This window comes from Schistocerca serialis, chromosome 2 (assembly GCF_023864345.2).
Source record: "Schistocerca serialis cubense isolate TAMUIC-IGC-003099 chromosome 2, iqSchSeri2.2, whole genome shotgun sequence".
Taxonomy (NCBI): Eukaryota; Metazoa; Arthropoda; class Insecta; order Orthoptera; family Acrididae; genus Schistocerca; species Schistocerca serialis.
The window spans coordinates 1,052,577,694-1,052,595,181 of NC_064639.1; the positions used below are offsets into that span (position 1 = coordinate 1,052,577,694).

Consider the following 17,488-nt stretch of genomic DNA (forward strand, 5'->3'; position numbering starts at 1 on the left):
GAGGAGGTGGGTCCCGCTGTGACGGAGGACGGAACTGTTCCAGGCATGGTTCAATTTGGATAGTGTCTTGGGGAGTTGGATCCTTAGGAGTAGGATTAGGATCATTTTTCTTCGTGGCAAAGTGATATTTCCAGCAGAGAGTACGGGTGTAGGACAGTAAATCTTTGACGAGGGCTGTTTGGTTAAATCCCACTCCCAGATTTAACCAAACAGCCCTCGTCAAAGATTTACTGTCCTACACCCGTACTCTCTGCTGGAAATATCACTTTGCCACGAAGAAAAATGATCCTAATCCTACTCCTAAGGATCCAACTCCCCAAGACACTATCCAAATTGAACCATGCCTGGAACAGTTCCGTCCTCCGTCACAGCGGGACCCACCTCCTCTTCCTCAAAATCATCCTCTCCTAACCTTCCAGGAATTTCTGACTTCCAGCCTTGCCTCTCAATCCTTTTTAAAAAACCTTAATCCTACTCCCAACATCACCACTGCTGAAGCCCAGGCTATCCGTGATCTGAAGGCTGACCGATCCATCGTCATTCTTCCGGCGGACAAGGGTTCCACAACTGTGGTACTTGATCGTCGGGAGTATGTGGCTGAGGGACTGCGTCAGCTTTCAGACAACACTACTTACAAAGTTTGCCAAGGCAATCCCATTCCTGATGTCCAGGCGGAGCTTCAAGGAATCCTCAGAACCTTAGGCCCCCTACAAAACCTTTCACCCGACTCCATCAACCTCCTGACCCCACCAACACCCCGCACCCCTACCTTCTACCTTCTTCCCAAAATTCACAAACCCAATCATCCCGGCCGTCCCATTGTAGCTGGTTACCAAGCCCCCACCGAACGCATCTCTGCCTACGTAGATCAACACCTTCAACCCATTACATGCAGTCTCCCATCCTTCATCAAAGACACCAACCACTTTCTCAAACGCCTGGAATCCCTACCCAGTCTGTTACCCCCGGAAACCATCCTTGTAACCATTGATGCCACTTCCTTATACACAAATATTCCGCATGTCCAGGGCCTCGCTGCGATGGAGCACTTCCTTTCACGCCGATCACCTGCCGCCCTACCTAAAACCTCTTTCCTCATTACCTTAGCCAGCTTCATCCTGACCCACAACTTCTTCACTTTTGAAGGCCAGACATACCAACAATTAAAGGGAACAGCCATGGGTACCAGGATGGCCCCCTCGTATGCCAACCTATTCATGGGTCGCTTAGAGGAAGCCTTCCTGGTTACCCAGGCCTGCCAACCCGAAGTTTGGTACAGATTTATTGATGACATTTTCGTGATCTGGACTCACAGTGAAGAAGAACTCCAGAATTTCCTCTCCAACCTCAACTCCTTTGGTTCCATCAGATTCACCTGGTCCTACTCCAAATCCCATGCCACTTTCCTTGACGTTGACCTCCACCTGTCCAATGGCCAGCTTCACACGTCCGTCCACATTAAACCCACCAACAAGCAACAGTACCTCCATTATGACAGCTGCCACCCATTCCACATCAAACGGTCCCTTCCCTACAGCCTAGGTCTTCGTGGCAAACGAATCTGCTCCAGTCCGGAATCCTTGAACCATTACACCAACAACCTGAAAACAGCTTTTGCATCCCGTAACTACCCTCCCGACCTGGTACAGAAGCAAATAACCAGAGCCACATCCTCATCTCCTCGAACCCGGAACCTTCCACAGAAGAACCCCAAAAGTGCCCCACTTGTGACAGGATACTTTCCGGGACTGGATCAGATTCTGAATGTGGCTCTCCAGCAGGGATACGACTTCCTCAAATCCTGCCCTGAAATGAGATCCATCCTTCATGAAATCCTCCCCACTCCACCAAGAGTGTCTTTCCGCCGTCCACCTAACCTTCGCAACCTCTTAGTTCATCCCTATGAAATCCCCAAACCACCTTCCCTACCCTCTGGCTCCTACCCTTGTAACCGCCCCCGGTGTAAAACCTGTCCCATGCACCCTCCCACCACCACCTACTCCAGTCCTGTAACCCGGAAGGTGTACACGATCAAAGGCAGAGCCACGTGTGAAAGCACCCACGTGATCTACCAACTGACCTGCCTACACTGTGACGCATTCTATGTGGGAATGACCAGCAACAAACTGTCCATTCGCATGAATGGACACAGGCAGACAGTGTTTGTTGGTAATGAGGATCACCCTGTGGCTAAACATGCCTTGGTGCACGGCCAGCACATCTTGGCACAGTGTTACACCATCCAGGTTATCTGGATACTTCCCACTAACACCAACCTATCCGAACTCCGGAGATGGGAACTTGCTCTTCAATATATCCTCTCTTCCCGTTATCCACCAGGCCTCAATCTCTGCTAATTTCAAGCTGCCGCCACTCATACCTAACCTGTCATTCAACAACATCTTTGCCTCTGCACTTCTGCCTCGACTGACATCTCTGCCCAAACTCTTTGTCTTTAAATATGTCTGCTTTTGTCTGTATATGTGTGGATGGATATGTGTGTGTGTGTGTGTGTGTGTGTGTGTGTGTGTGTGTGTGTGTGTGTGTGTGTGTGTGTGTGTGTGTGTGCGCGAGTGTGTACCCGTCCTTTTTTCCCCCTAAGGAAAGGATGTGGGTTTTAACGAAGAGGGTAAGGAGTCATTCCAATCCCGGGAGCGGAAAAACTTACCTTAGGGGGAAAAAAGGACAGGTATACACTCGCACACACACACATATCCATCCGCACATACACAGACACAAGCAGACATTTGTAAAGGCAAAGAGTTTGGGCAGAGATGTCAGTCGAGGCGGAAGTAAAGAGGTAAAGATGTCGTAGAAAGACAGGTGAGGTATGAGCCAGCGCTTTCGTATGGTAAGTCACATCATCTTTGTTTTTATATATATATAATAGAGGGAAACATTCCACATGGGAAAAATTATATATAAAAACAAAGATGAGGTGACTTACCGGACGAAAGCGCTGGCAGGTCGATAGACACACAAACAAACACAAACATACACACAAAATTCAAGCTAACGCAACAAACTGTTGTCTCATCAGGAAAGAGGGAAGGAGAGGGAAGATGAAAGGAAGTGGGTTTTAAGGGTGAGGGTAAGGAGTCATTCCAATCCCGGGAGCGGAAAGACTTACCTTAGGGGGAAAAAAGGAAAAAAGGGGGAAAAAAGGAGGAAAAAAGGACAGGTATACACTTGCATACTTATAAAAACAAAGATGAGGTGACTTACCGGACGAAAGCGCTTTCGTCCGGTAAGTCACCTCATCTTTTGTTTCGAGATTTGCACTGGCCACGTAAACTGGCAAAATATACACTATCAAAGGGAGAACCACCTGTGAAATGACACGTCATATACCAGCTGTTAAGTAAACACGTTTCAGCCTTCTACATTGGTATGACTACTACCGAGTTCTCAGTTAGCATGAATGGCCATAGAGAGGGGGTGTATACTGGCAATACCCAATATATTGTCGCATAGTATGCTCTATAACAAGACAGCTGTGACCTTGAAACCTGTTTCACCACACATGCCATATGGATTTTCCCCCCTGACACCAGTTTCTTAGAATTCCGCCGGTGGAAACTGGTGTTAAAACACGTCCTTGGTTCTCGCCGTCCAACTCGCATTAAATTACTTTAATTTCTTTGGACCCAGCGTCAGTAACTATTGCTTTCTTCACTCCCTTTTACTTTTCTATATCTTTTACTTGCTGACCTGTCTATTTTTCCATACCCCCTACATCCACCACATATAATCTACTTACAAGCAGAGGTCCCCCGTGGTGCGAATGACTTTTTGAAACTATCTATATGGTGATGTAGGTTAAGAACCCAGGGATCACATATTGCAGCGATTCACCCTGATGTGCCCACATTTGCGAGTAATTAATGACTTTGATCATCATTTTTATTCGGTTAAATGATTTAAATGTAATTTTTTAATTCCATTCCTTTGTCACATACTTTTAATCATAATATCAACTTTTTTTTTTGGAAGTCTTTGTTCATGTTTTTAATTAATTTTATGTATTAATTTCTTTTGTTTTATTGTCCTGTTTCTTTGTCCATGTTATTGTGTTCATTATATCTATTTCTCATCTTTGCTTGAATTTCATTCTACTCATAAACCCGTCTTTCATTTAAACTTACATCCAAGTTATTTTGTCCCTACTGCAACAGGTATTTAGGATACATTTAAATGTTTGTATATTAATTACCGTGAGGAAAAAAACTGCACACCTGGTATCAAAACACATTATCAAACCACTGCACAGATATAAACAGATTATTTCGTCTTTTCTTTTTAAACTGACAGATTGGAATTTTCAAATAACTGAATATTATAATAGAAAAAAATATAATTAAATTCATATTCACAAAAATTCCAATTGGAAAATGAATGATATAAAAGACTGAAACAAACGGAAAAGTTCATATGATGATTTAAGTGATAGGACAAAGGAATAGAATAAAAAATTACATTTAAACCAATTAATTGAATAAAAATAATGATCAAAGTAATTTTGATAAAGATTCAAAAATTAACAAAAAGTTTGCACACCTGGCAAGACTCAAACCCACAACTTCCTGCATGGGACATTGTTATCCTATCCATTACACCACACAATCAGGCTATATAACAGACCTTTTTTAACACTATTGAGTGACACAAAACATGGATTTTTTTTTTCATCGATTACTTGCAAATGAGAGCCCAACAGGGTGACTGACTGCAGTGTGTGATACCTCAGATCTTAACCAGAATCACCGTACAGATAGTTTCAAAAAGTCAATCGCACATTTGGGAACCTCTTCTTGTTATCTTTCTGCTCTTATTTATTACTGCATGATGTTTGGTCAGTAATCTGTGCCTTGCTTATTACCTTATCTTTCACCTTAATCTCTCAGGTCTTCAAATCTCATCTGGTGCAGTCCCCAACAATGTGGTTCCTTCACATCTCATCCAGTACGTCTTCCCTGACCCAGGGTTGTAGGCAACTTTCCTGTAATTCTCCGCATTTCCTAAACCTCATTAGTCCTTTTTCCCTCATCCCTATTCTTTCCCCTTCAACTCTCTTGCCAGAAGAAAAAGCTCCTGGCTCCAAAAGCTTGCACATTTCCTTAAATCTTAAATGTGTTAACTACTGCTGTCACCTGGTGAATAGATTTTTTTATCTATCTAATTATATCATATTTTCAAAAACTGATTATTTTCATTGATATATTGGTCACTGTAACTATGGCTTAACATACTGCAATACTGCTGACTGTATTGGTCAGGATACCACAAGAGTCATGTGAATATGGAAATAATGGATTTAGGTGCATGCATGACCTCAATGGCTCCTGCAGCTAGTGCCCGAGAGGACAGACATATTGTTCACTTGGCTATGCAGGAACGTACAACCACGTCACGGACCATAAGTCATGAAATGTGCTTGTTTGCAGCAGGCCAAACAACTACATGGACAATGTCACACCATCTGGATCACCACAGAGAGTCAACAAGGCTACAAGTGTTACAGCTCCCCTTCACTCGGAAGCAGAGACAAGCATGCCTACAGTGATGTGCCCAATAACAATACTGCACTCCAGAGTGGTATCACATCATCTGCTCAACAACACAGCATGCTGACCTGACCTTCCTCAATATAGAGGATATTCAGCTACTGCCCTAGCTGACATGTTTTCCATATTTCTCACCCAGTGAAAAGATCTACTCATGAGTTGTCATGTGCCACCATTGGGTAGCCATTGTGAATGATGAAGTCTGGCAAAGAGTTGAAGCAGCATGGAATGATGCACCTGTATGTGTCATTTAAGCTCAATTCAAGTCAATGTCCAGTCAGTATGTTGCTCTCATTGTTGCCAGATGAGGCAGCTCTGTGTACTAAATTTTGCATCCTGTACACCTCAAAATCGTCCATAAATTTAATCATGTAATCCTACTATATGACATATGCTTGATACGTTAAGTTTTATTATTTTCTACCCTTCTTGATGCTGAAATTCTTATGACCAGCAGTGTATATGCACAGAATCTTCTCAAGAAAGTAGCAGAACTGGAAGCAAACACCAAAACATTTCTAAAGTGATACAGCAATTCCTAACAATAACATAATGCTTATTTTATGACAATGATCAGTCTTACATGCATTTGAGGGAGGGGCAGGTCATCCAGACCCAAGATGAAAGAGGCCTACCTACTGGGAGGACAAGAGAAGAACAAAAGAAAACAGTAAATTTTGTAACTACTTGATAAATTGCCTGACTAGCTACCCTAAGCTTTATTCATTCGTACTTGTTCTCAGGAGAAGAGAATAGTACAAATAGCAAGTCTAATACTCTAATTAGCTTCCCTTCAAAGCAGAATACAGCACAGTGTAACCACCATTATAAAATACTTGCTTTGCCTGGTTGAGATACTGTATGAACCTCTCAGTCACATCATATCATCAAAATGAAACAAGCGGATGACTAAAGTAACATACAAAACACAACATAATTAAAGCAAAATGAAGAACAACCTCAAGGAGAAAAAGAAAAACAACTGGTAATGAGGTGAAAATGCTATTTGGGAACTACAAGAATACTCCGCAGCAAAATGTAAATGACAATAGGGATACAAGCAATTTAAAGACTCAAGAATATATATACAACTGACATTAATCTGTGTTCAACTTGTGACAGATGATAAAGCAAAGAGTTAGAAGTATTTAATGTCTTACCTACATCCACACTATGAGGGTTGCTTGTTTCTATTGAAGTATCAACATTTCTTGTTGGACCAGTTTCACTGTTTTCATCTATATTTGAAAATGGTTTAATAACTTTTGCTTTGTCATCATCACAAATCACTTCCCACTTCACAGTAACTGCCTCATTATCAACGCGCAGCAGACGTTTCACCTCTTTTTCAATTTCTGGAGCTTCAACATACTTTTTTTTAAGTGTTTTACGAAAACGACGCTTCCTAACATTTTTAAGTGGTGGTGTTATTCCGTGTGGCCACAGAAACTTTTTGTCAACTTTATTTGGATCCTTCTTTTTTGTTTTGACGGGACCCTCTTCCTCTGGAGTCTGATCATCTTCTTCCTTACAAATTAATATCTATGAAACAAATGAAGAGCAACATATTATCCACATGAGTAAGACACAGTAACAAGAGATACATTTATTTTAAAATTTACCTGGCATATATCAGCAGTCTTATAAAAGCTCTTGTTGTCAATGGTTTTCAGTGACTCCACTATGGATGGCAAATCCATTATCTATATCCACATAAAAAAAAGAAAAAAATTGGATGAAAAAGAAAGTACTATGCATATTTTGTTAGTACTCTAAAGCAAAAATCCAATTATAAATGAAAAGACAAGTTACGCTATCAATGCCAGTTAGTTTGATAGGACAAGGTGACCATTTACAATGTTGCACATTTTACAAGCTAACAACAAACAATGTAAAATTATGAATAACAACAGATGATGATAACTGTCAAATGAATGAAGATAGGATGGTGATAGTAAATACCTCAATTAATACTTCAAAAACCTAATGAATACTTTAACACTGTCACAAGAGAATCACACAAACCAAAGTCATAAAAAGATGATGTACAGCTATATGTACCATATTTTACCGACTATAAGACACTACAGACTATAAGCCGCACCTTAATTTTCAAGCAATTTTTTTAACATAACATTTTTTATCATTTTTATTATTGGATTGCAAAGCCAGACTAGAAAAATTCTTACGTTTATAAAATCAAAACTGATCTCTTAAAACCCCTGAAAATTGTTATCTGAACTTTCTTCTTCTTCTTCTTCTTCTTCTTCTCCTTCTTCATCAATGTCCACTTCATATATAAGATGATCTTCACGGCCATCGACAGTGTTACTTATGCTGCACTTCTTGAAAGATTTAACAATAATGTCTTCTTTCACTCTAGGCCATGACTGTTTTATCCACTGACACACTTGGTTGATTGTGGGTCATTTTAAAGCTCTCTTCAGCATGAATTCACATTGTGTTACATCAATTTCCATTTGTTCCATTCCTCTGTCATATACACTTTAAATGGTTAATTTATTAAGACTTCAAGAGTTGCAATTGTGAAATGTCCTCCCAGAATAACACCAAGCTCTGTATTTCTCTGTCTCAATTCCTCTTTCACAGAATTTTTCAAATGACTGCTAAACTGATCTAGCACAAGGTGAGAACTCTTCTTCAATAAAGCACCTTTCCTTCTCTCCCACAGTCTGACAATCCATAATTTCATACAGCGTGGTCCATTCAGCCCTTGTCATATATATGAACAACAACATTGGGCAATATGTCAGAAGTTTTTGGCATTGTTTTGTGCTTGAAAATGATCACTCAATTACGTTGAATTTTTTCATGTCCACTGGTTGTTATAGTTACACTTCTAGCACCTTTCATGGCAACAGTTCTGTTATGCAGAACATAAAATGTCAGAGGTGATTTGCCCATATTTGCTATTTACAATGGTTTTTCAATGTGGAATAATAATGCAATGGAAAGACAACATCTTTTCTTCATACCCTTGAGGCATTTTCTGAGGTATTTTGGTTTTGGTTTGCTTGCTAAGTCCATGATGTTTCATAAACCTGTAGCACCAGCCAACTCCACCCCTAAAGTCTGTCAAGTTCCTCTGCAGCGCTAGTTTACAAGCATGTATTTGAATCATTTTTGTATTAATTCCAATGACATTTTGATGATGTCCTTGAATACATTTCAAATTTTCATCTTCAAATTTTGGCCACTTTGCACTCAGTCCTCTATTTGCACATTAGTCTTCCTCATTTTTTTCAGTTCTTCGTTAGTAGCCCATCAACCACAAAAAGTTTTTTCTGTTGGTGGAGGGCCAAAATGCCGCTAAGCTGCTCTGCTACCACGTTCATCTGCATATGCTATTACTTTCAATTTATAGCCTGCATCAAATGTATATCTTTTACTTTTCCAATTACAAAACCTACTACTAATAAAAATATTGCATTGTTACTGATAACACAAATCACTTTAAATTCTAATGCACTGGCACTGTATACCGCAATGAAGCTTCATAGACTAGACAAGTGTTGTGGGTTTGTGATGGCAGGGAGGGAGGCAGACAGTATTAACAAGCTTGTGAATCACTGCAACTTATGTCCGTTGCATCGGTGCACTGCTGCTGCCAGTTGAATCCGATGTTGCCACATAGAAACAGATTTCCTGTGGCATTTAATATATGGACATTTTTAAGTCTGGCAGCAATTTTAAATCAAACACTGAACTTTTTTACATTAATTTAGAGTATAAGCTGCATCTGAGTTTTGGAGGCAATTTTTCAAAGAGAAAAGTGTGTCTTATAGTCTGTAAAATATGGTATACATTTTTTTAAATTATTTATAGTTCTTTTTTTAAAGAAGAAATTAATACAAAAAGTCACTTCCATTTCTTATGCGGCTACCCACAAGTTTACATTAAAGGTGAGTGGTAATTTGCCTTCCCAATCAGACTTAAATAATAATTCTGAAAGCACACTATATACAAAAGCCTAGTACACAAAGTATAAATGAATGTCACTATAAACTCCTTCACCAGGGCTCTAAAATAACCTAACATAACTATGTGCCAAACATTATGAAAGACACATGACAAAATTTGTATTATAATAATGGAAATTACAGGATAGAAACATGTGTTGAATACAAAATTTATGATAGTCACATCATTAAGCTCAATTCATTGTAATTTAAATATAATAATGAAGTATGAACGAAGGAAGTAATACGAGTCACCAGAACTTGAAATGTTTCAGACATATACCATAAAGAGACACATAAGGTGACATACACAGCTGTGCAGTTTTCTTTTTTTAAGAAAAACAAGAGATGCACCACAAAGGAATTATCTGAATCTGCAGGCATGGTACGTACAAACAAATGATTATAATTTTCAAAGAACTGGATGATTTATTCAGGAGCTCCACAAACTGATTAAGTCGATAGCATGTTGGTCCACCTCTGGCCCTTATGCAAGCAATTATTCAGCTTGGCACAGGCTGATAGATTTGTTGGATGTCCTGCTGAGGAATGTTGGAGCAAATTCTGTCCCACTGGAAAGTTACATCACCCAAATCCCAAGATGGTTGGAGAGCCCTGCCCATAATGTTCCACACGTTCTCAACTGGGGAGAGATCTGGTGACCTTTCTGACCAAGATAGGATTTGGTAAGCCCAAAGACAAGCAGTCAAGACTCTCGTCATATGTGGACAAGCATTATTTTGCTGAAATGTAAGCCCAGGATGGGTTGCCATTAAGGGCAACAAAACATACTGTACATCTGTGCTGTAAGGGTGTTATGGATGTCAACCAAAGGGTTCCTGCTATCAAAAGAAATGCTATCCCAGACCATTGCTCCTGGATGTTGGATTGTACAATGGACAACAGTCAGGTTGGTATAACACCACAGTCTGGGGCATCTCCAGATGCATCTTTGGCCTGGAATATCATGGACTGGAGCAGAACTGTCTTCAGCGATGAGTCCTGCTTCAAACTTTACCCCGATGACATCAGCAAAAGTCTATTTGTATAAAACTTCCTGAAGGAGCAATTATCTGAAAAATATGGTATTTATAGTGCACATATACTGATGTAGCAACTGATTTAAGCTGTTGGTGTGGGGACAAGGCAAGGAATGTTATTACAAACATCTTCAACTCATCTTTAGCACTCTACTCACTAAAGTTTCCCTCCTTGTCACAATCACACGTACACGTACAAAACACTTTTTTCAATGTACAGGCATAAAAACCAATAAATAAATGTCATTTATCCATTAGATTTCTTTCTTTCTTTTTCTTTGGCACTAGAGCCCTTCAAAGACCCTCGCCTACACAACAATATGCCTGCATGCATCTCTGTTTTCTGCTTTTCCATAAGATCTCCCCATCTTGGTATGGTCAGTCAAGAAACTGTCCAGCCATCTTGCTCCTGGTCAGCCTTTCCTTATGGACCGAGATTTAAAAAAAAAAAAAAAAAAAAAAGTCCTCTTGTACAAGCTACAATAATTCATGGTTGTATCTTACTCTCCAATGCCCTGCCTCTCTCACAAGCCCATATATATATTTTTAATGCCCCCAGGCTGTATATATCTCCTTCTGTCATCGTCCACATTTCCAACCAATTTGTAACAACTCGTCATATAAGGGAATGGTACAATCTCAACTTTGTTGTTCTTGTAATTAGAGAATTCTTGAATATCTAGAAGTTTCCACAACAGGCACTATTTCTTGCTTGTATCCTTTCCCTAATATATTTTCTCATATTATTATTACTGGTTAAAAAGACACATCGGTAATGGAAACAGCTGGCACCTTTAAAACATTGATTAGAGGCCTTCATGTCATTTGGTGTTGTTCTAGCCTTTTAACTGGACATTGTTACATGTTTTGTCTTGTTTTTGATTTCAGCGAGTCCAATTTGTGTTCCTCCGGCTTCCATTACTTCACATTTCTTTAAAGGTATTTACACCTCTTGCCAAAATTACTGTATCTTCTGCATATGCACATGCTTGACTGCATTTAATCATAATCATAATCATAACTGTAACTGTCTCATCTATTTTTTGCGTCAGACTATGCAATGCTAAGTCCTATATTTCAGCAAAGAGACATCACCCTGCTTCACTCCAGCTGTAAAGTTAACGTTCTTGGTCATTTAGTTATTCACGTTAATTCCTGCCTTTGTGTCCTTCCTTGTTGATAGAACTAGTCTTCTTCATAGATAACAAATTCTGCCAGTGCTTTGTACCCAAGTGCTTTGTATGCAAGTAATTCCATCAGCATGTACCTTGAGCCATGGAAACTGAGTCAATCCTGTTGACAAATCACAAGGCTTCGAATCTGGAATATTTAAATTAATATAAATAATGATATTTCCACTAGCAGATAATATATTGTTTGTAAGCACCTGCTTCTTTCATTTTTCGAAGACTATAATATTTTAATGTTCTGAATCTAAGTAAAGATAGATATTTACTGAACTCGATGCCAAGTTCTAAATCACATCTTGAATTTATAGCACTCTATCACCTACCTTAGCAGGCATCAACCAATGGTCTACTCTAACTTCACCATATCTCATGTCATTTTCAAGCTTAATTGAAAGTCTGTCCTTAAGGTGAACAACCCCACTCCTAATAGCTTCACGTAGCACTTTTGCTGGTTCCTGGAACAGAATATGTTGAAAGTGAGATCACTGAAAATGATACTCAGCATACAGAGAAAAGAATGAGAAGGTATACAAATTCATCATCTACAAAACATTCGTCACAACACTATCAATTATTTAAGAATTGTTCGTGTTTGAAAAAAGGAGGAGACAGATTTCTTAGACTTCTGTAGCTCCCCCCCCCCTTTTTTTTAAAAATTAAAAACCACCTGTGAATGGGTTAATTAGTTGTATTTTGAAGAAAAAAAAATACAAAAACAAATTTTAGTGCAGATCACTATTGATAACACAGTTGAGTGATGTCAATATTATCCTTAGAGAAGCGAGTCCGTCCCACTATCTCTCAACGTTTTCTAACAATCTATGATCAATTATTTAATACTTTACCACGAAAGTCAAGTAATTAAACTAAAATGAATAATATAATGTTAACTGTTGCAATACAAAAGCCAAATGAAAGAGGAACTAATACTTACGACATGTAATCTCTGGTACACATTCCACATCAAATTAAATGATCATACTACACATCTAATCCTTCCATCACACACTTACAACTTCTGTGCATTGTTAAGAATGTGAGACGAAAACAGTAACAGAAAGCGAGAAGGTTTTGTGCTTCTAGGAGAACATAGCCTTGCTATCTTTCTGAGTAAAAAAAGAAGAAGAAGAAAGAAACCAATTCTGTATTATTTCATGTGACTGTACAATAAATCAGAAGAGAGATGGAGCAACACGAGTTCTACGAGAGCTCTAAATGATTCTTGGAAATTACCACAAAACATGACCAACTGCCAATTACATATTGCTAAATGTCTTTCACGTTTGCTAAGGAACCAGAATACAAGATATTGCTGATGATGGGCATGCACCCGATTCTATATCAGCAATAAATAAATAAATAATATTATGAAAAGGATAGACTGCTACTCACCACAAAGATCACATGTTGAATTGAACAGACAGGCACGACGTATGTAACAGTCTTTTTGTTGTGCCTGTCTGCAACTCAATATATCTTTAAGGTGAGTATAGAGATCTATCCTGTTCATAACATTGTTGACACTTCAACCCTGGGTATTCCATTATTAAAATAATTAAATAAATAAGATTCTTTTGATGAACTACTATAAAAACTGTTTTTACAACAAAAAAGTGATGACGAGGCATCTTGAATGATAGATTTTGTTTTGTTGCCGTATTCTAGCTTCCTATGTAGGAACAATATGAATTGTATTTCTCCTTGTTTTTCTACAGCAGCCTACAGTGTAAAGTTGGTTTTTGTTGACTGTCAATTCTTTGAGTTTGAATCTTTTGCACCAGAGTTAACAACATGTTATGTTGTTGTTGTTGTTGTTGTTGTTGTGGTCTTCAGTCCTGAGACGGGTTTGATGCAGCTCTCCGTGCTACCCTATCCTGTGCAAGCCTCATCATCTTGGAGTAACTACTGCAACCCACATCCTGAAACTGCTTAGTGTATTCATCTTGGTCTCCCTCTATGATTTTTACCCTCCACGCTTCCTTCCAATACTAAATCAGTGATCCCTTGGTGCCTCAGAGCATGTCCTACCAACCGATCCCTTCTTCTAGTCAAGTTGTGCCACAAATTCCTCTTCTCCCCAATTCTATTCACTACCTCCTCATTAGGTACGAGATCTACCCATCTGATCTTCAGCATTCTTCTGCAGCACCACATTTCAAAAGCTTCTATTCTCTGTCCAAACTATTTATCGTCCATATTTCACTTCCATAGATGGCTACACCCCACACAAATACTCTCTGAAAAGACTTCCTGGCACTTAAATCTACACTCTATGTTAAAAAATTTCTCTTCTTCAGAAACGCTTTCCTTGCCATAGCCCATCTACATTTTATATCCTTTGTACTCTGACCATCATCAGTTATTTTGCTCCCCGAATAGCAAAACCCATCTACTAATTTAACTGTCTCATTACCTAAAATAATTCCCTCAGCATCACCTTATTTAATTCAACTACATTCCATTATCCTCATTTTGCTTTTGTTGATGTCCATCTTATATGAAATTATCATCACGATAAAATAAGATAAATCAGCACTCGCACAGAAAAATATAAGTGCTCATTTTTCCCCGCACCCTGTTCGAGAGTGGAATGGTAGAGGCAGCTTGAATGTGGTTCATTGAACCCTCTGCCAGACACTTAATTGTGAATAGCAGAGTAATCACGTATATGTAGAGGTTTATCACCCTTTCAAGACACTGTCCATTCCATTCAACTGCTCTCCCAAGTCCTTTGCTGTCTCTGACCGAATTACAATGTCATCGGCAAACCTGAAAGCTTTTATTTCTTCTCCATGGATTTCGATTCCTACTCCAAATTTTCCTTTTGTTTCCTTTACTGCTTGCTCAATATACAGATTGAATAACAATGGGGATTGGCTACAACTTTGTCTTACTCCCTTCTCAACCACTGCTTCCTTTTCATGCCCCTCAACTCTTATAACTGCAGTCTGGTTTCTGTACAAATTGTAAATAGCCTTTTGCTCCCTGTATTTTACCCCTGCCACCTTCAGAATTTGAAAGAGAGTATTCCAGTCAACAATGTCAAAAGCTTTCTCTAAGTCTACAAATGCTAGAAACGTAGGTTTGCCTTTCCTTAACCTACATTCTACGATAAGTCAGAAGGGCCAGTATTGCCTCACGGGTTCCAATATTTGTACAGAACCCAAACTGATCTTCCCCAAGGTCGGCTTCTACAAGTTTTTCCATTCGTCTGTAAAGACTTCGTATTAGTATTTTGCAGCCGTGGCTTATTAAACTGATAGTTTGGTATTTTTCACATCTGTTGACACCTGCTTTCTTTGGGATTGGAATTATTATATTCTTCTTGAAGTCTGAAGGTATTTTGCCTATTTCATACATCTTGCTCACCAGATGGTAGAGTTTTGTCATAGCTGGCCCTCCCAAGACTATCAGTAGTTCTAATGGAATGTTGTATACTCACACAGCCTTTTTTTGACTTAAGTCTTTCAGTGCTCTGTCAAATTTTTCATTCAGTATCGTATCTCCCATTTCATCTTCATCTACGTTCTCTACCATTTCCATAATATTGCCTTCAAATACATCGCCCTTGTATAGACCCTCTATATTCTCCTTCCACTTTTCTGCATTCCTTTCATTAATTACATACAAATATTCAATTATAAAAATGGTTTTCTGGTTATTTTAAAGCATCTAAAATTCTGTTATCAAGGGTCAAAGACATTAATTCAGGAAGAAGAAAATTTGGCAAGTAACCTCAGTAACTTCTAATTCTAAACTAAGTTTACTTTTACATTGGTCTTTACTATAATGCCACAGAATTGTGTCTGCAGCAATGCCAACATCCATTTCTTCAGCACAAAATTATTATTATTGACTCATAATCTCCCTCTACAAACAACTGCCACCAAAAATATTACAATGTGCCTTCCAAACTATCTCCGTGACAATAACTATTCTGTAATTTTGGTAACAAATCTGGCTCTCCAACTTTGATCCCCATCCTAATAAAATCCTAAATCTGTAAAATCAATTATGAGACTACTGCGCATAAGTATAAAATGAAATATAAGGCTACTGGTAGAAAGATGCTGAATGAAACATGTTTGGCAGTCACGAGAACAGTGCATGAAGTGTTCAGTGACTACCATAGCAGAATATTGTCAAATGATCTTTCATAAAACCCAATGTGCTATTAGCAAAAGCACCCACATCGGTCATCTGCTGCCATAGCACATTAATGTCAAATTTTGCTGCACTGCACTGTCCTAACAGATACATTCATCGTACACCCCATATTGATTTCTAAAGTTATTTCATGCAGTGTTCCTTGTCTGTATTATGAAAAGGATAGACTGTTACTAACTATATAGCAGAGGTGTTGAGTTGCAGATAGGTACAACAAAAAGACTGTCCAACAAATAAGCTTTTGGTCAAAAAGGCCTTCATCAGAATTATACAACGTACACATACACACTCATGCAAATGTAACTCACACACAAATATCTCAGTACCTGGCTGCCGAAGTCAGAGTTGCTGGTGTTTTAGCAGTGAAACTACGAGGTGTGGCTAGAAAAAAACCGAACTAGTACTGGTGAAACAATAAAATGAATGCAATAAGGCTGAAAGTCGCGTGGCCTGTCACGTGACTCTCGCTCCGCCTACTGCTCGAGTTTCATCTGCCTCCTGCACTCAGTCTGCCCGTGGCGTCTGTTTTAAGTAGTTGACGTTTTGTCTGTGCATCGGAAAATGTTGAGTGTACAGAAAGAACAGCGTGTTAACATCAAACTTTGTTTCAAACTAGAAAAATCTGCAAGTGAAACGTTTGCAATGTTACGAAACTAAACGCCAATCGATGCATTGGAAAACTCCTGGTTCTCCACGACAAAAAAAAAGCACGAATGTCAAAATCGAAATTCAAGGCAATGATGATTGTTTTTTTTGACATCAAAGGGATTGTGCGCATTGATTGGGTACCAGGGGGACAAACAGTGAATCAGCATTACTACATTAGCGTCCTGGCTACCCTATGTGAGCGAGTAAGGAGAAAACGGAACGATTTGTGGAGAAAAAAGTCATGGATCCTTCACCAAGACAATGCCCCAGCTCACAGTGCGTTGTCAGTGAAGACGTTTTTGCCAAAACACAACTTTCCCATCTTAGATCATCCACCCTACTCACCTGATTTGGCCCCCTGTGACTTTTTTCTTTTCCCTAAAGTCAAGTCAGCTTTGAAAGGAACTAGATTTGAGACTGTTGAAGCAGTAAAAGAAAAGCGACGGAAGTAATGTATGGACTTGCCGAAAATGATCTGCAGCATTGCCATGAACAGTGGAAAATTCGTATGGAGTGGTGTAGAGACCGAGGAGGAGAGTACATTGAAGGAGATAACATGAAATTGTAAATAAACGTTTTTTCCAGCATCAGTCTGTTTTTTTTATAGCCGCACCTCGTATACACAAACACAGCTTCTCTCAGTCGTTAAGTGCACTGCATTATCTGTGATGAGAGTTAATGCCTGAAATTTGGTATTCTCAATACCCTATTTACAATGTGGATCTCGAGGTGCTGACTTCCCTAATGATATCCGAAACGGAATGTCCCATGTGTCTAGCTCTACCTACCATTTGTGGGGCCATAATCACATCAGACAGCTTTTCACATGAATTACCCGAGTACAAATGACAGCTCCGCAAATGCACTGCCCTTTTACACCTTGTATACATGATACTATC

General features: G+C 39.1%; 1 protein-coding gene across 1 annotated transcript in view; it reads right to left on the reverse strand.

The window, feature by feature from the left end:
* Positions 1-17,488, reverse strand: part of LOC126458498 (transcription initiation factor TFIID subunit 7) — a 68,196-nt gene that overhangs the window by 44,427 nt on the left and 6,281 nt on the right. Inside the window, exons 2-4 of the mRNA XM_050095591.1 lie at positions 12,098-12,229; positions 7,187-7,267; positions 6,725-7,106 (exon numbers count right to left, since the gene is read on the reverse strand). Of these exons, the coding sequence (XP_049951548.1) occupies positions 6,725-7,106; positions 7,187-7,267; positions 12,098-12,229 (595 nt within the window). The remainder of the gene's footprint in view (positions 1-6,724; positions 7,107-7,186; positions 7,268-12,097; positions 12,230-17,488) is intronic.